Source organism: Pleurodeles waltl, chromosome 4_2, assembly GCF_031143425.1.
Source record: "Pleurodeles waltl isolate 20211129_DDA chromosome 4_2, aPleWal1.hap1.20221129, whole genome shotgun sequence".
Taxonomy (NCBI): Eukaryota; Metazoa; Chordata; class Amphibia; order Caudata; family Salamandridae; genus Pleurodeles; species Pleurodeles waltl.
In genome coordinates this window covers 17,742,702-17,765,859 of record NC_090443.1, presented here as the reverse complement: position 1 = coordinate 17,765,859, position 23,158 = coordinate 17,742,702, and the positions used below count along the sequence as shown (strand labels likewise).

At 46.0% G+C, this 23,158-nt stretch overlaps 1 protein-coding gene across 1 annotated transcript in view; it reads left to right on the top strand.

Annotated features, from left to right (window-relative positions):
• Nucleotides 1-8,797: 8,797 nt before the first annotated feature.
• Nucleotides 8,798-23,158, top strand: part of C3 (complement C3) — a 236,948-nt gene continuing 222,587 nt past the window's right edge. Inside the window, exons 1-3 of the mRNA XM_069230418.1 lie at nt 8,798-8,927; nt 16,843-17,035; nt 21,605-21,767. Coding sequence (XP_069086519.1) covers nt 8,818-8,927; nt 16,843-17,035; nt 21,605-21,767 — 466 coding nt within the window. The 5' untranslated portion in view covers nt 8,798-8,817. The remainder of the gene's footprint in view (nt 8,928-16,842; nt 17,036-21,604; nt 21,768-23,158) is intronic.

The following is a 23,158-nucleotide window of genomic DNA, read 5'->3' as shown; positions in this document are numbered from 1 at the left end:
GTCACTTCGTTTTGTGCTGAAAAAGTAATCAAAAGTCTTTCACCTAAGTAGGTGCAGCAAGTGCTGTGTATCTCTGGACACGTGTTTCTAGGTTTAGCCCGTCATCAGCAGAGAGCAGCCAAGTCTGTGGGGTTGCTTGAAATGCCGCCAAAAGTCTTCTCGGGTTTATGTACCACTCACTGGCGCACAGGTGCCTCTCCAGAGCTCGTCAGCTCGTTAGCTCAAGGGAGCAGTCATTGGACAAAAAGAAAAAAGGGAGCACACTGCCTCACACTCAAGCAAAAAGTTAGCCCCAATGCATCATGGTAAATGCAGTCACTTCGTTTTGTGCTGAAAAAGTAATCAAAAGTCTTTCACCTAAGTAGGTGCAGCAAGTGCTGTGTATCTCTGGACACGTGTTTCTAGGTTTAGCCCGTCATCAGCAGAGAGCAGCCAAGTCTGTGGGGTTGCTTGAAATGCCGCCAAAAGTCTTCTCGGGTTTATGTACCACTCACTGGCGCACAGGTGCCTCTCCAGAGCTCGTCAGCTCGTTAGCTCAAGGGAGCAGTCATTGGACAAAAAGAAAAAAGGGAGCACACTGCCTCACACTCAAGCAAAAAGTTAGCCCCAATGCATCATGGTAAATGCAGTCACTTCGTTTTGTGCTGAAAAAGTAATCAAAAGTCTTTCACCTAAGTAGGTGCAGCAAGTGCTGTGTATCTCTGGACACGTGTTTCTAGGTTTAGCCCGTCATCAGCAGAGAGCAGCCAAGTCTGTGGGGTTGCTTGAAATGCCGCCAAAAGTCTTCTCGGGTTTATGTACCACTCACTGGCGCACAGGTGCCTCTCCAGAGCTCGTCAGCTCGTTAGCTCAAGGGAGCAGTCATTGGACAAAAAGAAAAAAGGGAGCACACTGCCTCACACTCAAGCAAAAAGTAAGCCCCAATGCATCATGGTAAATGCAGTCACTTCGTTTTGTGCTGAAAAAGTAATCAAAAGTCTTTCACCTAAGTAGGTGCAGCAAGTGCTGTGTATCTCTGGACACGTGTTTCTAGGTTTAGCCCGTCATCAGCAGAGAGCAGCCAAGTCTGTGGGGTTGCTTGAAATGCCGCCAAAAGTCTTCTCGGGTTTATGTACCACTCACTGGCGCACAGGTGCCTCTCCAGAGCTCGTCAGCTCGTTAGCTCAAGGGAGCAGTCATTGGACAAAAAGAAAAAAGGGAGCACACTGCCTCACACTCAAGCAAAAAGTTAGCCCCAATGCATCATGGTAAATGCAGTCACTTTGTTTTGTGCTGAAAAAGTAATCAAAAGTCTTTCACCTAAGTAGGTGCAGCAAGTGCTGTGTATCTCTGGACACGTGTTTCTAGGTTTAGCCCGTCATCAGCAGAGAGCAGCCAAGTCTGTGGGGTTGCTTGAAATGCCGCCAAAAGTCTTCTCGGGTTTATGTACCACTCACTGGCGCACAGGTGCCTCTCCAGAGCTCGTCAGCTCGTTAGCTCAAGGGAGCAGTCATTGGACAAAAAGAAAAAAGGGAGCACACTGCCTCACACTCAAGCAAAAAGTTAGCCCCAATGCATCATGGTAAATGCAGTCACTTCGTTTTGTGCTGAAAAAGTAATCAAAAGTCTTTCACCTAAGTAGGTGCAGCAAGTGCTGTGTATCTCTGGACACGTGTTTCTAGGTTTAGCCCGTCATCAGCAGAGAGCAGCCAAGTCTGTGGGGTTGCTTGAAATGCCGCCAAAAGTCTTCTCGGGTTTATGTACCACTCACTGGCGCACAGGTGCCTCTCCAGAGCTCGTCAGCTCGTTAGCTCAAGGGAGCAGTCATTGGACAAAAAGAAAAAAGGGAGCACACTGCCTCACACTCAAGCAAAAAGTTAGCCCCAATGCATCATGGTAAATGCAGTCACTTCGTTTTGTGCTGAAAAAGTAATCAAAAGTCTTTCACCTAAGTAGGTGCAGCAAGTGCTGTGTATCTCTGGACACGTGTTTCTAGGTTTAGCCCGTCATCAGCAGAGAGCAGCCAAGTCTGTGGGGTTGCTTGAAATGCCGCCAAAAGTCTTCTCGGGTTTATGTACCACTCACTGGCGCACAGGTGCCTCTCCAGAGCTCGTCAGCTCGTTAGCTCAAGGGAGCAGTCATTGGACAAAAAGAAAAAAGGGAGCACACTGCCTCACACTCAAGCTCTGGAGAGGCACCTGTGCGCCAGTGAGTGGTACATAAACCCGAGAAGACTTTTGGCGGCATTTCAAGCAACCCCACAGACTTGGCTGCTCTCTGCTGATGACGGGCTAAACCTAGAAACACGTGTCCAGAGATACACAGCACTTGCTGCACCTACTTAGGTGAAAGACTTTTGATTACTTTTTCAGCACAAAACGAAGTGACTGCATTTACCATGATGCATTGGGGCTAACTTTTTGCTTGAGTGTGAGGCAGTGTGCTCCCTTTTTTCTTTTTGTCCAATGACTGCTCCCTTGAGCTAACGAGCTGACGAGCTCTGGAGAGGCACCTGTGCGCCAGTGAGTGGTACATAAACCCGAGAAGACTTTTGGCGGCATTTCAAGCAACCCCACAGACTTGGCTGCTCTCTGCTGATGACGGGCTAAACCTAGAAACACGTGTCCAGAGATACACAGCACTTGCTGCACCTACTTAGGTGAAAGACTTTTGATTACTTTTTCAGCACAAAACGAAGTGACTGCATTTACCATGATGCATTGGGGCTAACTTTTTGCTTGAGTGTGAGGCAGTGTGCTCCCTTTTTTCTTTTTGTCCAATGACTGCTCCCTTGAGCTAACGAGCTGACGAGCTCTGGAGAGGCACCTGTGCGCCAGTGAGTGGTACATAAACCCGAGAAGACTTTTGGCGGCATTTCAAGCAACCCCACAGACTTGGCTGCTCTCTGCTGATGACGGGCTAAACCTAGAAACACGTGTCCAGAGATACACAGCACTTGCTGCACCTACTTAGGTGAAAGACTTTTGATTACTTTTTCAGCACAAAACGAAGTGACTGCATTTACCATGATGCATTGGGGCTAACTTTTTGCTTGAGTGTGAGGCAGTGTGCTCCCTTTTTTCTTTTTGTCCAATGACTGCTCCCTTGAGCTAACGAGCTGACGAGCTCTGGAGAGGCACCTGTGCGCCAGTGAGTGGTACATAAACCCGAGAAGACTTTTGGCGGCATTTCAAGCAACCCCACAGACTTGGCTGCTCTCTGCTGATGACGGGCTAAACCTAGAAACACGTGTCCAGAGATACACAGCACTTGCTGCACCTACTTAGGTGAAAGACTTTTGATTACTTTTTCAGCACAAAACGAAGTGACTGCATTTACCATGATGCATTGGGGCTAACTTTTTGCTTGAGTGTGAGGCAGTGTGCTCCCTTTTTTCTTTTTGTCCAATGACTGCTCCCTTGAGCTAACGAGCTGACGAGCTCTGGAGAGGCACCTGTGCGCCAGTGAGTGGTACATAAACCCGAGAAGACTTTTGGCGGCATTTCAAGCAACCCCACAGACTTGGCTGCTCTCTGCTGATGACGGGCTAAACCTAGAAACACGTGTCCAGAGATACACAGCACTTGCTGCACCTACTTAGGTGAAAGACTTTTGATTACTTTTTCAGCACAAAACGAAGTGACTGCATTTACCATGATGCATTGGGGCTAACTTTTTGCTTGAGTGTGAGGCAGTGTGCTCCCTTTTTTCTTTTTATCCGTTGAATGTTACATAACTATAGTGCCCAGGCCATCATGTACAGAGTGGCAGTAAAAACGAACATTCACAGTTCTTTGTTGCATTACAAATGCTTGTTACTTTTCTGATGATTGACTGAATTCCAGCCTTTCAGCGCTTCATTCGTTTGTTCTATTCTTTCAGCAGTCAATGAGATTCAACATGTTCTCTCCCTGCTGCTTCCCGCTACAAACACTGCTTACCTCCTCCCCTGCTCCATATTGCATAGATGCTAACTCTCCTGATTCAGGTGGGAGACTACTAAATTCAAGGCTACTCTCCCTCCTCCCAGTTCCTGCATGCAGAAACCCAATTTGGAGTTTTATAAAACTGCCAAAAATCAAATGTTCATGCCTGTCATACATGCTCCAATCTCTCCCTCCAAGAATTATCTATGACATCAGAGGTTAACTCTTTGTTCTCATCTCAACACAATCAGGATTTATAAAGAACTGCAAATCACCTGTGAGGGTCTCAAGGTGCTGCAGATGCTAGCTCGTTTATGGTGCCCTGTTTATTCGAACAGCCATGCCTTAAGTCTTTTCTGAATTCCCTGAGCAATGCAGCATTCCTGAGGTGCAGGGGAAGGTTGTTCCAGGCTTTGGCCACCAGGTAGAGAAGGAGTATCCTCCGCTGTTGGATCAGCAGATCTGGGGGTATCTGCAAGGAAGAGGGAGGTAGATTGCAGGTGTCTAATTGTTTGTAGGAAGCTCATTCATTTGTTGAAGTATGCTGGTTCTTCATTGTACAGGACTTTGTATGCATGGGTTAGCATCTTGAACTGGCATCTCTTCTGGATCGGAAGCCAGTGTAGCTTCTTGAGGTGCTGGGTGATGTGAGTCCATCTGGGGAGGTCAAGGATGAGTCTTGCCACTGAGTTTTTGTATTGTCTGTAGTATCTCCAGGAAGCGTGCAGTGATTCCTATGTAAAGAGTGTTACCATAGTCCAGCCTGCTGGTGATGAGGGCTTGAGTGACGGTCCTTCTGGTGTCGACTGGGAGCAACCTGAAGATCTTATGAAGCAAATATAGGGTGAGGAAGTAGGCAGACGAGACTGTGTTTACCTGTTTCTGCATAGATAACTTGCTGTCCAAAATGATCCCAAGGTCTGTTGGGGCAGGGGAAAGGCCAACTTCAGCAGGCCACCGAGTGTCATTCCATGGTGAGGTATTGTTCCCAAAGGTGAGGACTTCCATCTTGTCTGTCTTAATCTTGAGACAGTTGTCCTTCATCCCGTCACCGATGTTCATCATACATCTGTGGAAGTTAGTTCTGATGGTGGAGGGGTCTTCTGACAGCAAGAGGAGGAGCTGGGTGTTGTCAGCATAGGAGATGATGTTGAGTCTGTGCGATCTGATGGATCTGACAGTGTTGGCCAGGAGGGTCAAGTATGTGTTGAAGAGGGTGGGACTGAGGGTTGATCCTTTTGGGACACTGCAGATGATCTTATTGGGTTCCTAAGTGAATGGTGGGAGACGGATTCTCTGGATTCTTCTGGTTAAGTATCATGCGATTCATTTGAGGGTGTCTCCATGAATTACAATTTGGTGCAATCTGTCAAAATACGGTGGGAGACGGTTTTGAAAGTGGTTAACAGGTCCAGAAAGATGAGGGTTGCTGTTTTACCATGGTCTAGGAGAGCCCTGATGTCATCAGTGGCTGCGTTCAGGGCAGTCTTGGTGCTGTGGTTGGCTCAGAATCCAGATTGAGAGGGTTCCAGGAGGTTGTAGTGTTCCATGTGTTTCATGAATTGCTGGTTGATTGCCTTTTTGAGAATCTTCATCAGAAAGGGGAGCAGGGACATGGGCCGGTAGTTCTTTGGATCTGCTGGGTCAGTGGATGGTTTCTTCAGGAGGGGCCCCAGTTCAGCGTGTTTCCAGTCCTCAGGGAGGGATGCCATGGTCTGGGCCACACGACAGTCCTAAAAGTTCTTTCACACCACTAAAATAACATTTGTTCTTCATTTGCTGGGCTAAGTGACGTTCACCATGCACAGTTTTTTTTATCAGAAATTCTACTACAAAAACGACATTGATATTATCAATGATGATATCAAAGATGTCATGAGTACTGTAATTTGTAGGGTAATTTGCAGCGCATAGAAGGGTGTGAAGTATAGTTACCTTAGGGCATGAGTTATAGCTACTTGAAATAACTCTAACTATAACAGGTGAATTGCTATGGTTTTGTACATTTAAAATGTGAGCCTAACTATAACATCCATATAACCTTTGTTTTTTTCAGTGAATTCCCTTATTTTTTAATGTAAAGTAATTTTCATTAATATAGGTTAATTCCACCACCAATGCACACAGCCTTTGGACATGCGCGGCTGCAGTTTGCCACAGGGTCTTGCCTGTGGCCAGGTCCTGCAGCCAACCCATATCACCACACAAACCCTGTGCTGCAGCAGGCCATCGGCCAGGCCCTGTGGCCAACCCCTATAGCCACCCAATCCCACACTGTGTACAGCCTTTGGCAGTTCACAGCAGGGGTTGGCCGCAGTACCTGGCTTGGGGCCAGGCACTACTGCAAACCCCTATAGCCACGCAATCCTGTGTGCAGCGGGAGTTATCCACAGGGCCTGGCCACAGGCCAGCCCTGCGGCCGACCCCCATAATCACCCAACTCCACGCTGCGCATGGCCTTCAGCAACTCCTATAGCCCCTCAACCCCTATAGCCACCCAACCCGACAACACATACTGCCTATGGCCATGTGCCATGGTGGTGGGCCCCAGGGCCTTGCCACAGGCCCTAAAGTCAACCCCTATAACCACCCAACCCTGTACTGCACACAGCCTTTGGCTGTGTGCAACAGGGGTTGGCTGGTGGCCAGGCCCGATGGCAAACCCCTATAGCCACCCAATGTCATGAGCAGTGGAGGTTGTCCGCAGGACCTGGCCAACCCCTATCACCACCCAACCCCATGCTTTGGCCGCAGGGCCTGGTGTGTGGCCAGGTCCTGTGACCAACCCCTATAACCAACCCCTATAGCGGCCAAGTCCTGCAGCCAATCCCTGTAGCCACCCAATCCCATTAGTTAAAAACCCTGGGAAGGTGGCAGTACCTGAGTCTGTGGGGAGGCCACGCGGCCCCGCTCTCCCGGCCGATTTCAGCCCTGAGGACCCCATCCCCAAGACCTGGCCGCACCTTTTTATTCTTTTTACTATTTGGCGGAAGGGGGCCTCGCTTCCCCCCCTCCACTGGGCAATTTCGGTCCCAGATACCCCATCCCTTGGGGCCTGGCCATCACTCCTGGGCGCCCCGCAGAACAGCCAGTGTGAGTTGGGGACAGCGGGGGAGCCTCAAGGCCCCCGTTGTCACCCTGGCTCCCCTCCTCCTGCAGGAGCCAGCACTGCTTTTTCAGAAAGGCAGCAGCTAAAGATGCAAAGCATGCGGGCAGGGAAACAGAGGAAACCTCTGCTGTGAGCAAGTGGAACCTGTCAAACACAAAGCATATTTAGCAGCTCCCTGTCTCTGGCAGCAGTGCTGGCTCCCACAGGAGGTGGGGAGCCAGTTGGGACCACAAGGGCCTTCAGGCTCCCTTAGCAGTCCCCAACCATTTTGACTGGGTGCCCTGGGGGCACCATGGTGACATGGCTGGGCCCCGGAGGATGGGGTCCCCGGGCTGAGATCGACCTGGAGAGGGGGGCTGTGCGCCCTCCTTCCTAAAATATATTTATAAAAGAAGGCAGTGTCCCGGGGATGGTGTTCCCAGGGCAAAAATTGACTGGGGAGGGGAGCCGCTTTACCACCTTCCCCAAAAATAAAATATTGTAGCAGGCAGGGCCCTGGGGAATGGTGTCCGAGGGGCTGAAATCAGCCGGGACCTGCATGGCCACCCTCCCCCCAAAAAAAATATTGAAGAAGGCCGGGCCCTAGGGTATGGGGTCCCTGAGGCCAAAGTTGGCCAGGGGAGAGTGTCCACATGGCCCCTCTGTGGAATTGTAGTGGGCCCCGGAGAATGGGGTCTCTGGGGCCGAAATTGGCCAGGACAGGGGGGTCATACAGACCTGCAGCAAACTCCTGCTGTACATGGCCAAAGGTGCAATGTGGGGTTGGGTAGTTAGAAGGGGTTGCCTGCTTGGCTGGCCACAGGCCAGGCCCTGCGGCCAGCCCCACCGCACATGGCCAAAAGCCATGCGCTGTGCAAGTTTGGGTGGTTATAGGGGGCTGGCTGCAGTGCATGGCCACAGGCCAGGCCCTGAGGCCCACAGCCACCTCGCATGGCCAATGGCTGTGCGGGGCAGTGTTCGGATTAATGTATTTATGTTAAAAAAAACATAGAAATTCACTGAAAAAAACAAAGGTTACAGGGAGTTTATAGTTAGGAAATAGAATTAAGCATTAACAAACGCACAAATTCACTTTAAAAAACAAAGGTTACAGGGACATTATAGTTAGGCTCAGATTTTAGCAGTACAAAACCACAGAACTTCAACTGTTAGAGTTATCTCAAATAACTATAACTAGTGCCCTAACGAACCTATAACTCGCGCCCTCGCCATGCACTTCTAATTAACCCATAAATTGTGGCACTCATGACATTTTTGATAACGTCATTCATAATATCAATGTAATAGTTGCAGTAATATTTTTGACGAAAAAATGTGCATGGCAGGGGGTGAGTTATAGTTACCTTAGGGCACGAGTTACAGTTACTTCCCCCTAATAAATATTTTAAAAATCTACATTTTTTTAAATTCAATTTCCTAGCTATAACCTCCCTGTAACGTTTGTTTTTTCAGTGAATAAAATATATATGTATATGCAGACACACGCACACATATTCTCCCTCTACCTTTGCATGGAGATATCTGGGCCTTTTGTCACAAATGGAAGACATTAAAACAGTTTGAACAAACATCACCTGCTGTGGATTTTGCAAATCATGTCAGTGATAGAACAAACAGTGTGTGATTTGGGATGGGGTACGGGGTCGCCTTTGTGATGTCAGTTCTGGGTAATACAAAGGGCACAATGGATTTGGAAATTCCCGGCAGGATGGACTCAGCCAGTTACAGATTAATGAATGTTTGTTTGCAGGCTTCGGATTACAGAGGTCAGGGGAAGGGGGCAGGAGATATAAAAGCGTGTGGATGGCAGGGACCCCCCGACACTGCCCTCCAGACGGCAGCATGGAGGGAAAGGCGTTTCTCCTGCTCTTGCTTCAGCTCTGCCTGACTTCCGTGGTGCACAGTCAGTCACAGTAAGTACAGCCCGCACGGGTTCCATCGAGCAAAATGTTGAGCGCACATGCACTGCAGGGGTATGCAGTTCAGCGGGCTGAGGTTAGCAGGAGAGTGGATCTTTCTAGGGAACCCATGTCTGAGTACTGAGAGAGACAGCCGGGAGACTCGCCTCAGAGTACTGACGGTACCTACATAGGCATGCAGACCAGCGGACTATGAGCCCCTGATGGGGGCCCTACTAAGGAACCCATGCCACGTCAGAATACTGAGGGTAGCTGCCGTGGGACCCGCCTCAGAGTACTGAGAGAGGCTACGGGGGCAGCTAAGAGAGAGTACTGAGAGTACCTCCGCGGTGCCGGGCATCGGGGTCAAACTAGAGAGAGTACCTGCACGATCCGGCATTGAAACCAGCACAGGGGGCATCCCGGACAGTGCACATAGTCTCTGAAGGAGACCCGCTGCTGGAGTCCTCGTCCCGTGCCTCAGAACCTCGTCAGCCTCGGGCAGTGCATCATCAGCCGAACCTGCCTTCTCGAACCTACCGGTGGCGTAATGAAAAATACTGCAGCTCCCTGCAGAATGTGAAGAGGGCCCCCTAGTCTCCCGTATCTCTCAGATATTCATTGGCCTTGCATTGAATACCCCCCCCCCACCCCCCCCCCCCCATCAATACTTCAAGGGCCCCTGAAAGGTGGGGCTCCTGCGCCTCAGGGTTTGCAGGGGGCTGCGTTGTGACCCGACGTTGTATTTCCCACTCTGCTTCCATCCTTCCTCTGTCTCTCTGCTCCCCTCACCCCCACCCTCGTCCGTCACTGCCCCCACAGTCTCCTTCTTACGCTCTCTCCCTCACCTGTTCCCTTCCCTTTCTTTGCAGTTTCTCTCTTGTCCTTTGCGCTCCTCGTTCCCTCTACCTTGCTCTACGATTGAATCCTTCGCTCGCTCAGTTTCTATGACTTTTTTTCCGCCGTCTTTCTTACGTACACATCTGTCTGCCACGTCACCCCGACTTTTTTCCCCATGGCACAAGTAATACAAAAATAAGTGGGGGGACTAAACAAGTTAGGCAGTATGCAAGTGACATCATGGCACATCCCATTACGACTCGTGAGATCACACTTGGTATTACAACCAATGACCTCGTAGGAAGTGGCATCAGATCATAACACCTCAGACATATGTTTAGCAGTTCTATTAGAGCTACATTTGAGTGCATTCTAAGATTCAACAAGTGAGATTTTGCATTGGGGTTGTGCCAGAAAAGTTGCACAAACCGACAAAAATTCTAGGACTCAACTTATTTATTTTATATAAAAACTCTGCCACAAAGAAAGTGACAGCAAGGAGAAACGTGGCAGTAAATCATTTCTGCTTAATTGGTTGCAAGGTCTGCATTTTGAAATAGCTTATGGAGGTATGGGGCTTGTTACAGAGATCTTTTGTGCCCAGTAAATCTCAGGAAATAATAATAATGGTAAAATAATTCTGGAAGTTAACACATCTGTTGGAGAGATGTGTGTTTTGTCTAGTTCAAGTTTTGAATCCAAGCAGCATGAGGGATAATATGTCTCCTGCAAAGTGTATCACGTAACACGCAGATGCCAGATTTTTATTTTATGTAGATAGGTGCATGGGTACTGCTTTTAACACAAAGATCCATTTGTAACTTGCAGTTCACAATTTGTAATCCTTCTAATATGAGAGGGAGCTATGAAGGACATGTGTCTCCTACATCTTGTAACCCTCACTGTACATATCATATCTGATACATATGTAACCCTCACTGTACATATAACATATCTGATACATTGATTTACACACATATTGTTTATTGACAATGTGTAACATTTATGTATAATGTGAAGCCCTCTGACACCCTGACTTGGGGTGAGCAGCACCAAAGCCGACTGGCTGTACCGAACATCGGGTGTTTCCCGGGAGACTGGAAGGGTGGATGCGGCTTTTGTTACTAGGGTGCCGGTTTTGTTGCAGTACAGCAGTTTTAAAAGCACTGCAAAGTTCCTTGCATATCTAACAGTGTTCAGGTAAAAATAAAATTGCCAACATAACTCTGGTGATTAATGTACTTGCTGGAGAGAGATGGGAGTTTCTGTCTATTTGCAGTTTTAACTCATCTAAGGTAGCACAGAAGGTTAATATGGTTGCTGCAAAGACCGTGTTCTGAACAGATCACAGAATAGTATTTTATGTGCATATCTCAGTGGGATACTGCCTTAGTCACAGTGATCCTTTTGTTACTGTGTCTCACTGTAGTGGTCATGCTCCCTAGCTGTGCACCATGTGGGGTCTGGTTTAATAACATTTTCTGGGGCAAACCATGCCTCTCTTAAGTACCAGTGAAGAGATAAGCTATGCGCCTTAGCTTCTTCCAAGGTGTGAGGCTCCAGCCAGCTTCCAGCCGGGATAATGAAACAAAAGGAGGCCTGATGGCCCCTTAATTTCGGCCTTTGTCCTCGGTGAGCATGAATTTAAATTAAGAAAGCCCCCTCCTAGTCCTGCACCTTGCTGCTCAGAGCTAAGGAAAGCATACAACGTGCAGGCGCTGCTGAATATTTCTGCAGGCGCTCCTGAAAGTGTTTCGCTATACTGGGACGAATTCACAATATTTTACTGCGGCCCAGCTTCTTGGCAGGGTGGACAGGGTCCAACCTGTGAAAATAGTGGGTGTACACCGTCCACCCGCGTGTACCCTCGAGCTGTGCCCCGTTTTTCCCCTTCTCTCTCCCGCTCTGCCTCACTTTCTCAATGACCGTTGCTCACCACAATGTCCTTTTCTGATTCCCGTCCGCGTGTGCTGTACTGTTTCAGCCTCATAGTCTTGGTCATTTGTTGTCTGGAGTATTGCTCAGCATGTTCTCTTCACTTTATTTTCCTTTCTTTAAGTTTCTCTCCTTTGGCATTTTTGTTGGTCTCTCGCTTCTTCTCCGTTGGCGCCTTAGTTTCTATCTCAATATTTTATTCAGTTTCTACCTTCCCACGTTATACGCGCCCTCTACTTCCTCTGTCGCTCTTCCACCATTATTAAATTCAGTGATCGGCCACTGAGTGTCGCTGTTACAATACTGATAGAAACCCCGAACGCCTTCGCTAATTCCAGTCTTTGACTGGCCAATTGATGGGTGTTCGGATCCATTCACTCTCACTGACTGGTTTTCGGTGACTGGACAATGGCGGTTACTGGTACACTGGTGTATGGGTGGGGTTTTTAGCAGGGTCAAGATGGGCCTAGTTTCAGACGGGCGCAGTGGCCTTGCCTGGAAACCTTGTTTTGATCTTTCATTTTATTTCATATCGCCATTCCTTTCTCCCTCCCCCTCCCGCAGGGCGCCTCAATTCTAATTTAGCAACTAAATAGGCGATTTAGAAGGAGAGCACCTTTGTGTGAAGCGTGCAGTGAGAGATCAGTGGGGGATCTGTGCCGTGCTAAGCACCGAACAAAACAATGCTAATAAATTGTGACTGTAAACTCGCTTCCTCACTCACGCTCACTGCCACTGACTGCGTCTATCCTTTAAAAACAAAAGGGTGCGCTGTACACAGCGTCCAGCGATCATCTGAGTTCATGTGCAAAATATTAAACTTCGGAGGCAGTCAATCATTACTTATGTGGCGTCCCCCTTTCTTCAGTGTTGCACGCTTTTGGAACTGTTTCCTCCACACAGTTGAAGCATAAAATCTAATCCCTTTTATCAAAGGAGCTGAAATGTCGAGGACTGCTGTTCTTTATCACCATAATATAAGCACATTTCAGCAAGTAGTCTGCATTTTAAATTGTTCATTTTGGCTTGGAGAGAAAGCGGAGACAGAGGTGTTCCACTACTTGGTGCTCGTTATCTACCAAAAAGGATGAAGGGATGAGTTGGCCATGCTGTGGATTGAAGCTTTGGTGCTCAACCCTTTGAGCTCTCTTACTGACTTTTCATAAGTGCTTAGATAGGCTTTTAAAAGTGGATACATCCTTTCACATTGACAAACGAAGAAGGATTCTTTTCCACGTAAGGCTTTTCTAGTCCAGTGTTTGGAAGGTCTACACTAGAAACTGATCAAATCGCATGCATAGAAAATTAAAAAGAGACATTCATTGGTTTTGAGAGTACCGGTGAAGGCTCCTGTCTACAGCAACAGATTCTGGAATGTCCACATTTCCCCTTAAATTACATTCTCAGAATCTAGGTGAACAGACTAGTTGAACAAAAAGTAAAGAAATATGCTGTGTACTTTTTTTTAAATAAGAGATAGTCCATGGGAAGTTGGTCGAGTAAGTACCAATAACCACGGGGAGTGTAAAGTCTTTGGTAGTACACCACATAAGTACTGGAATAGTTCCCAAGTGTCCTTCAAAACCACTTTATGGTTTTGAGCAATCAAGTTGTAAACATCCCCATTTGGTATTGTTTTGTTTTTTGAGGTGAATTCCCATCCCAAGCTATTTAGTAGGTGCACCAACTAACATTGCTTACAAATAGGCCTTGCACAGGCATTAAAGACAATAAGCAGTGCAATAATAGCTCAGTGGTGCAAGTGGGCTGCATCAGTGGTGAATGGTGGGCATTGGTCAGTATTTATGGACTTATGTATTTGCTTGTTTATTCTTTACAAATTAGTCACTGAGCATTGTTTTATATATATATATATATATATATATATATATATATATATATATATATATACATGTACCATTTAGGAAAGGTTAAGAGGAAAAGAATGGGAAGAGAGGAGGAAGAGCAAGAAGGTGCCAAACTTGATTTTGCCCCTGGGGTGCTATTTTAGAAAATGTCAGCCCTGGGCATATGCCTGCTTCCACCAGGACCAGTGTCAAATACCAAATTCTGTTATGCTACTACGACTCAGACTAACTAAAAATCATCCTGCAGAACAGCAGGGGTGCCTCACATGTAGTAAGAGGGAAGGTTCGGACCTGGCAAGTGGGTGCACTTGTCAGGTCGAATTGGCAGTTTGGAACTGCCCACACAGACACTGCAGTGGCCTGTCTGATACATGTTTACAGGGCTACTCATGTATGTGGCATAATCAGTGCTGTAGGTCCAATAGTAGCATTTGATCAATCAATCAGAGATTTGTATTGCACGGCTAATCACCCATAGGGTCTCAAGGCGGTGATATGCAGGTTCCGGGCACACATGGTGTACTATATAATCAAACGTGCCAATCATAGCAATCACCAATACAATTTAGACAGAGAGCATTTGCACTTTAGCACTGGTCAGCACTGGTAAAGTGCCCAGAGTCCTAAAGCCAGCAAAAAAGAAATTCAGCATAGGATCAAAAACAGGAGGTCTAGGCCAAAAAGACAGTAGAAATCAGGCCAAGAACTGACAGGTCTAACATGGAGAATCCTAACTCCAAACAAAACTACTCAACAATGTTGAGAAAGTGAAATATCGAATGATATGCACATGTGTCAAGTGTGATCTTCATGAAATTACATATTTTCTGAGAATACCCTTAAATGATTGTCATCGCAAAAGGGGCTTGAAGGGCAACCTACAGAGGAAGATGTCCTGGGTGAATTTGGGAGAGTGGCTCATTCCAAGAAAACCAATATTGCCTTTGTGCTGTATCTGGTAGGAGGGTGGGGAGGGGGTAGTTTTTATAGGCAAGAATTTGGGCTACCAGCCATCATTTTGCACATAGATGAATACAGTGACTGGTAGCATTGCAGGCAGGGCAAATTTTGTTGGAGGATGTGTAGATAGTTCAAATCTTGTGCAAGACATGGCTCGGTCTTCTTTGTGCTTTGACAAACCACTTAGCATCAAAGTAAACCTGTATTGGGCCAGAAAGTCACCACTACTCTTTGTATCCTGCAAGCACCTGTACACACGAATAGTAAATCTCAGCCCAAGTGTCACATCTGCACAAGTGTCTGTCTGCTCCCCCTACAACTTCAGCCAACATCGCAATATTCCTGCCACTAAGTTTATATGCTGCATTTGTGTCTGCTCTTCTACCTCAGCTAATGCCTGGTCACTGTTGGTCGCTGCTGCACAGGGCAGGGTTGGCCTTTTATTCCAATGGGTATTTTCCTGATGCGCTGGACTAACTAAACACTGATTCTGAAAACCCATGGACGCTGATGATGCCTCTGTCACTTTCCTCAGCTCTCTGAGAATAATTGCAGCAAGCACAGGACAGATTACAGAGAGTGAGATGGAGAGGGGGTAGGAGGTAGAGTGAAAGAGATCAAAGAGGTAGAAGAGAGAAAACAAGGAGAGGGAGAGAATAGAAGGATGGAAATAGAACAAGTGAGGGGAGGAAGAGAGTGGGGCACATTTGAGCAGTTTTGCTAGAGATACTTTTGCTTCCCCAGTCCAGATGTGCTGCTACATCTCTTTTTGCATCTGTTTCTGATGTGATGAAAACACTCCGGGCCAGGTTTCTTAACATTAGATGCAACATAGCAAGTCATCTTGCCCTGCTGCGTCAAATGGAAAGAGCAGTCATGCACCATATTTACTAAGATATGGAGCTTTCCTGCTCTCTCTCTGCACTGGTGCACTGTGTGCAGCTTAGCACCAATGCAGGTACCCTTGCGTCGTGATGCAAGAACGCCTTCCTGCACGAAAACAACCCTCGGGGGAATTTTCCTCGTCCTATGTGAGAGACATAATGAGGAGAATTAAACATACTACACTTCGTTACCCCTCTGTTGTGTGGGCATATCGTTTTGATGCATTTCCAGGTTTACTAACCTTATTGAATCTGGGAATTTACTAAATCCATGGGTAGATGCGTGGGAATGCCTAATCTCCACCCAGGGAAAGCCTTCCCAATGCAGAGTAACACAAGGCAGCGATTTGCATTCCCTTGGGTCACTCTGGATTTCCTGAGCCATGCACAGCTGGCTTTGCGTGGCTTAGTAAATATCACTTCAGCTTAGGGGCATAGCTTGTGGGGGTGATTGGGGTGTTACACCCCCTCTAATAAATGGATTCTGTAGTAAATAGTTGGGGACAAGTGGTTTCAGTCTGGTGTGTGAGGTGTCCGTAAGATTTCACCTAGGAGGTTTACATGCCTACTCAGACAAAACACATAGGGGGTTATTCCAACTTTGGAGGAAGTGGTAATCCGTCCCAAAAGTGACGGTAAAGTGACGAATATACCACCAGCCGTATTACGAGTCCATTATATCCTATGGAACTCGTAATACGGCTGGTGGTAAATCCGTCACATTTGGGACGGATTACCACCTCCTCCAAAGTTGGAATAACCCCCATAGTCTCTTTCTCTGTGTTTTGAAATTCTTGAAGCTGTTAGATATTATACAACAAACTGTCTTTTAAATAACCCTAGCAATACCCACTGCTCTCCTTTCCACTGCTCATCCCCCATTGCCCGCTTCTCGTATAATATATTTTAATAAGATAGGCCAGCGTGATTGTTGTGAAATTTGAAGCTCACACTCAGCCAGTTTTATTGACCAAGCAACGCCCCTGCCTAAGCTCCTGTGTTTGCTTGCATGGACTCGCTGAATGCAATGGCTACGCAAGGGGTTACTAAAACTGGTCCTCTGTACTTACCAGTTCATAAATGTTTTCCTATCCTTTGAGTTATGTGGTCCCGAACGTCATGTGTGCTTTTTCAACATCTCATGTCTGTGAGTAGAGGTGGTGATATTTCCACACTGTAAGCAAAATGTCGGTGGAGCGAAATTCAGGTTGGTCCTCCACTAGCTGGGTGGAACGAAAGCCCCAAAACAAAAAAATAAAATAAAAAACAGTTGCTTTTAGTGCAATTTGATGGGATGGGCACTCTAAACTTAATACTAGCTGTGGTAAGGTAAATACATTACTGGGGCGCCTGTCTTCAAAGCAGGATATTCAGCAGCAAATCAATGTGATCAAATAATCTCAGGAGCAATCCGATGTAAATGCATTGCTTTGATGTCCACAGATGTATAATGATCACTCCCAATGTCCTGCGGGTGGAGAACTTCGAGACAGTTGTCGTTGAATTACACAATCAAAACAGCCCCATTAATGTTGAAGTGTCTGTGTACGACTTTCCACAGAAGAGGAGGAATCTTTTCTCTACAAACATCGCTCTCAACGGAGACAATGGTTACCAGGGGAAGTCAGAGATAATGGTGAGTGGACATGGTTAAACTATTTCGGGTGGCGGACAGTAGGGCATGGACAGAAGTCATACAGTGTGCAGCATTGCTAAATATTTCTACCATCTACAATTTCCAGCATGTTCTGGTGAAGTTCAAAACAAAAATGGAGAAAGTCTGGTTACTACTTCCAGATAACACGCTGATCACAGGCCCACACCAGCTCTAATTCGCAACATGTGGTGCAAAAAAGCATGGTTCATTTATATAAGATTAGAAAAATCAGTTGTATAACAATACAACGCATGCATTTACCATACATGCCTTTTCCGTGCATCAGTTACCAGACGATGCATTTGCAAAGCAATGCCTTTATCACCTTTACCACGCATGCCTTTAACACACATATACCTTTACCATGCATTCCTTTACAGCACAAGGTAAGTATATGTAACTAAGTGAAATCCATATATTCAGCCAAGTCCCATCAAAAAAGTTAAAACAAAAGAAAAGGGGACAGGGTAGAGTCACCATGACCTCTTAGCACTGATGGGGTGGGAACCCCCAGAGCAAAAAAACATTTTTTTAAATTCTTTTTTTGCCCCGAGTTTGTGATATTTGCTCCCACACTTGTTTTATTATCAGCCCCTGGGGCGGGGCAGGTCCTGGAGGCATCAAAAATGTATTGTCGGGCCTCCTGGTCCCCCAAAAGCTCTGGGAATCACCACCTTCACAGAGCTTTCATTTTTTTGTATGTGGGGGCCAACGACTCACCCCACTGCCCTGGGAACCACCACCACCCCAGGGCTTTCCTTGAAGAATATGCGATGGGCCCGCACCCCCCACCTGCCCTGGGGACAACCACCTCCAGAGGGCCTTCCTTTATGAATATGCAGGGGGCCTGTGGCCCCCCGCTGCCGTGGGGACAACCACCCTCAGGGCAAATATTTAAAAAATGAAAGGGACTCCCTTTTGGACTCTAAGCCCTGGGGACCACCACCCTCCGGGGCTATGTCCTTGTTTTGGGGGGGGCATGTGGCCCCCCTCGAGGAGACACTGATGGCCCTGGGAAACCACCACCCCCAAGGACATACAGCTGTTTGTTGTGGCCTAGCTGCAGCTCTGCAGCTGCAACCAAGCCACAGCAAACACTTCGGGTTTTGACAGCGGGTCCCGTAAAGCAGGTCCAGCTGTCAAAATCTGAAGTTTCATCTGAAGGGGACAGAGATGAAATGCTTCAACAAGCAGGGAACTGCTGTCAAAGCAGCTCCCTGCTTGCTGAAGCATTGGCACCATGAGGAAAGCCTTAAGGTTTCCCCTGCCTTGCCAGGTAGCGCGTAAAGGGCTTTTTGTTATAACATTTAATTTAAACAAAAGCAATAAATCTTTAAAAAAAATAGGTAGGGACCACAGGGGAACCCTCGTGGTCTCCCGCGCAGTCCCATAAAGCCCATAAAGGGCTGTGCCAAAAATAGCAGTGCCGCACTGCGCCACTTTTGAAATGCAGGGGTGCGCTGTATTTAGAGGAATACGGAGCACCCCTGCATTTCTCCCTGCTCTGGTGCTAAATTAAGCTGCCTACCGCCAACGCAGGCATCCTTGCACTATAGTGTAGGGGTGTCCTCATTGAGGGGATAGATTGTTTATGTGCAAGAAGGTTTCCTTTTCTGCACATAAACAATCTATAATGGCGATTTGGCACTTCTATGTGTGCTGCAAAAGACATAATAAGGAGAAATGAACATACTACACCTCGTTACCCCTCTGTTGTGTTGGCATATCATTTGAAGAATTTCCAGATTTACTAACCTTATTGTATCTGGGAATGCACTAAATCCATGCGTGGATGCCCCCACTCCCCCCCATGGAAAGTCTTCCCAATGCAGAGTAAAGCAAGGCAGCGATTTGCGTTTAATTGGATCACTCTGTATTTACTAAATCATGCAAAGCTGGCTTTGCGTGGCTTAGTAAATATCACTTCAGCTTGGGGACATAGCTTGTGGGTGTTTTGGGTGTTAAACCCCCTCTAATAAATGGATTCTGTAGTAAATGGTTGGGGACAAGTGGTTTGAGTCAGGCATGGTGAGGTGTCCGTCAGATTTCACCTAGGAATTTTACATACACACTCAGACAAAAAACACAAACACTCTCTTTCTATGTGTTTTGAAATTCTTGAAGCTGTTGGCTATTTTACAACAAACTGTCTTTTAAATAACCCTAACAATGCGCACTGCTCTCCTTTCCACTGCCCATAGCCCCCCCATGCCCTGCTTCTCGTATAATATATTTTAACAAGATAGGCCAGCGTGATTGTTGGGAAATTTGAAGCTCACACTCCGCCAGTTTTATTGACCAAGCAACACCCCTGCCTAAGCTCCTGTGTTTGGTTGCGTGGACTCGCTGAATGCAAACTGGTCCTCTGTACTTTCCAGTTCATAAATGTTTTCCTATCCTTTGAGTTATGTGGTTCAGAATGTCATATGTGCTTTTTCAACTCTCATGTCTGTGAATAGAGGTGGTGATATTGCCACACTGTAAGCAAAACATCAGTGGAGCAAAATTCAGGTTGATCCTCCACTAACTGGGTGGCGTTAGCTTTTGGCACTGCCTTAGGTTTATGACAACTCGTAAATCTGGGTCAGCGTCAAAGCAATGAGTGTTGCGGTGGAACATCCACAGCAACACCCATTGCATGACAGCTGACGCAGAAAGCTGCGTCGGAGGGGCCCTTATTTACAAGGAGGCATAATGCCACAGAAAAGTGGCGTTACACCTCCATGTAAATATGGAGCAGTGCTTAGCACCACCGGAACATCATAAAAAGTGATGCTCCGGTGGCGCTAGGGGCTCTTAAATATGCCCCTAAGTATATCAGACATCAAAGACTAAAAATCACCATCTCTGTCCCTCTCACTTTCTTTCTCTCTCTGTGTCTCTCTTTCAATCAAATTTTCCACTCACACTCTCACTCAGACACTTACGCACCCACTCACAGACCCACTCACGCACCCAGTCACTGACCCACTCAGTCACATCATACACCCACTCACAGACCCACTCAGACCCTCATCCACTCATTCACAGACCCGGCCAGACCATCACGCACCCATTCAGACCCACTCAGACATTTACGCACCCACTCATCCCATTAGACACCCACTCACAGACCCACTGACACCCTGTTGCACCCACTCACAGACCCGGACCCACTAAAATACTGATGTACACGCTCTCACACCCAGACAGACACTCTGACAGCCATTCTTACCTCCAGAGACAGCCTCTCACACATATTCAAACACCCATAGAGGCAGCGGGCAACTTCCTCCATGCATGCGCAAAGGGCCGTGTACAGCATCGGGTTGGGGTCGTTGGCCGCAGGGACTGGCTAAAGGCCAGCCCTTGCGGGCAAGCCCTACTATGCACGGGAGAAGGCTGTGCATGGTTGGGTGCCTATAGGGGTTTGGTGTTAAAAAAACATAAAAATTCACTGAAAAAAACGAAGGTTACAGGGATGTTAAAATTAGGTTCCAAATTTACTTGTACAAAACCATTGAAATTCAGCAGTTATAGTTCTTTCAAGTAACTAAAACTCTACACCGAAGTAACTATAACTCGTGCCTTCGCCATGCACAGCTAATTACTCCACATATATCACTGATGACATATGCTATGCCAGCGTTCATCTTCTCACTGCAACATTTGCAAGAAAATTATTAATAAGACAACTGTGCATGGTAAGGGCGCGAGTTATAGTTACCTTAGGGTACGAGTTTTAGTTACTTGAAAGAACTCTAACTATAACTGCTGAATTTCTATGGTTTTGTATGAGTAAATTCAGAACCTAACTATAACGTCCCTGTAACCTTTGTTTTTTTCTGTGAAAAAATAAAATAAAATATATATATGTATATATATATATATATATATACATATATACTCTACTGCCAGGATCCTCTGATTCCTATTCCTTGCATGGTAAGCCTACTACACTATTGAGTTGATGCAGCAAATGCATAGGATTTTTGAAAACAAAGCAAGAAAATGCGCACTCAAGTGGGAGTTTATTGCACTATCAATGCTTTTTGACCTATAGCAGTCTTGTTCACAATATACAAAACCAAATAAACAACTGTGCTACTTAAGTGCAGACAGTGTATAAACATAAAAGGACTGCACATTTCATGGTTACTTCAGTGCCATCTTAAAATGTCCAAAGAAATAATGATTATAATGTTTAACACACAAAATCATGCTTATTGACAGCTAATTCAAAATACTGCCACAAGGAAAGCATAATGCCTGATAATCACCGCCATGTTGAAAAGTTGTAATATGAGTATTAATATATGTATGTATATACACACATACATACATACATTCACACATACCCTGAGTATACTTACCTTGCATTGGGAAGGCATGCGTGGTAAAGGTGTCTGTGTGGCAAAGGCATGCGTAGTGCAGATATTGTAATCACATTACATGGTAATACCTGTGTTGTAAAGGCTGTTTCCCAGGAACATACATGGCTATTCATCTTTTTATGGCCAAAGTGCTAATAATAAAAACTCAATACTCGCTTTTCTTCTCTTTGTTCAGGTTCCTGCCAAAGACATGAAGGATGATTCCAAACTCAAACAGTATGTGTACGTTGTCGCCAAATCTGCTGGGTGCCAAGTGGAGAAAGTGGTCCTCGTTTCCTTTCAGAGTGGATACATATTTATACAGGCCGATAAAACCATCTATACACCTGGCTCTACAGGTAAAGACACTTGTTGTACAATAAGTTTGGTATCTAACGAGGTGACATTCAAACCTAGAGCTACAGATAACAATAGTATGGTTAACAATATATCTACAGGAAATATTGTTTGGGTCACAGTTTTCAAAAGTTAAGTGATTACCTGAAACAAAAGTGCTCTCCAAACATAGAACCGCTAAATATTCCCTGGTGTCAGGCTGGAACCCAGAACACTTTTTAATGTATATATTCCTTGATATTGAATTGCTCACAATTATACAGCCAACCAGAGCAAACAGAATGGAGACTTTAGAGAGAAGTCCCTGAACAGATGTTTTGCACTTGTAACAATTGAAGAATAATAACTTCCAAAGTTGTATGATGTAAATAATAATCTCTATTCAACTCTGAAAGCATACAAACTGTATTCAATAAAACGTTCAAATTAATAATAAATAGATAATCCGGTAGGAATATGAAGAAGCTAGAAAGACAAGTCTGATTAATTCTATTTAGGAAGTGTGCATTCCTGGTAGATGTTGGACCATGAGGGCTGTCTCGTGTCGATGAACCCCTATGGACAAAAAGCCTGATACTTTCTTGAGAGAATTTAAGGTCTCGTCCTTCTCAGTTTTATGACATCATAAATGGTGGTTATATTGTCTATGTGAATCAACACTGCCTTTCCCCAGTGTGCAGCAAAATAAAACAACAGTGATACCAGATAGGATTTACCTCTGCTACAACATACTCATGGGAAGACATTAGTTTGGAGAATACCAAAATCCATATGTTGCCAAGTCCATCACGTTGACCCCCAAATTAATGGAATAATCACATTTGCTACCTGGTAAGCAATTGTTTCTAGAGACTGATTTCGCATGAAGTTGCACTTCCTTGTCCCCAAGCCATGAGGTTGGACAGCAGTTCGTAAAGGTGCAGTCCTGTCCTCCCACTGCCCTAAATCGTGATCCTATAGGATCTGTGGACTTTCTTGTAAATGTCTCTTCAAATATGGTGGTTTTGCTACTTGCATGATGGCTTTAAACCCCGGAGGGATTCCTTTTTCGAGCAAACACCCTTGTATGTTCTTTAGGGGTATACCAGCTCATCAGAGAGTTGTCTGTCATGGTTTTTAAGTAAGAGACCCATGTGCTGAATGCAGTGGGCAATTTCGTAACAAACATTTTGAAAAAATCTAGGTAATAAAATGGCAAAAATAGCACATGCTGGACTCTAACTCTCAGCACACCTCCTGGACTTTTGAGCTGGTGAAAATATTTCTGCTGATTGTGTACTTTACCCCCGTGGTGGCAGTGGTAGCTGCTACCTTTCAAAAGTGGTGCGGCACATAAAAAATTACGTTAAACATAAAAGTAAACTTAACCTCTGTTGGTGAACATCTGCAGCAC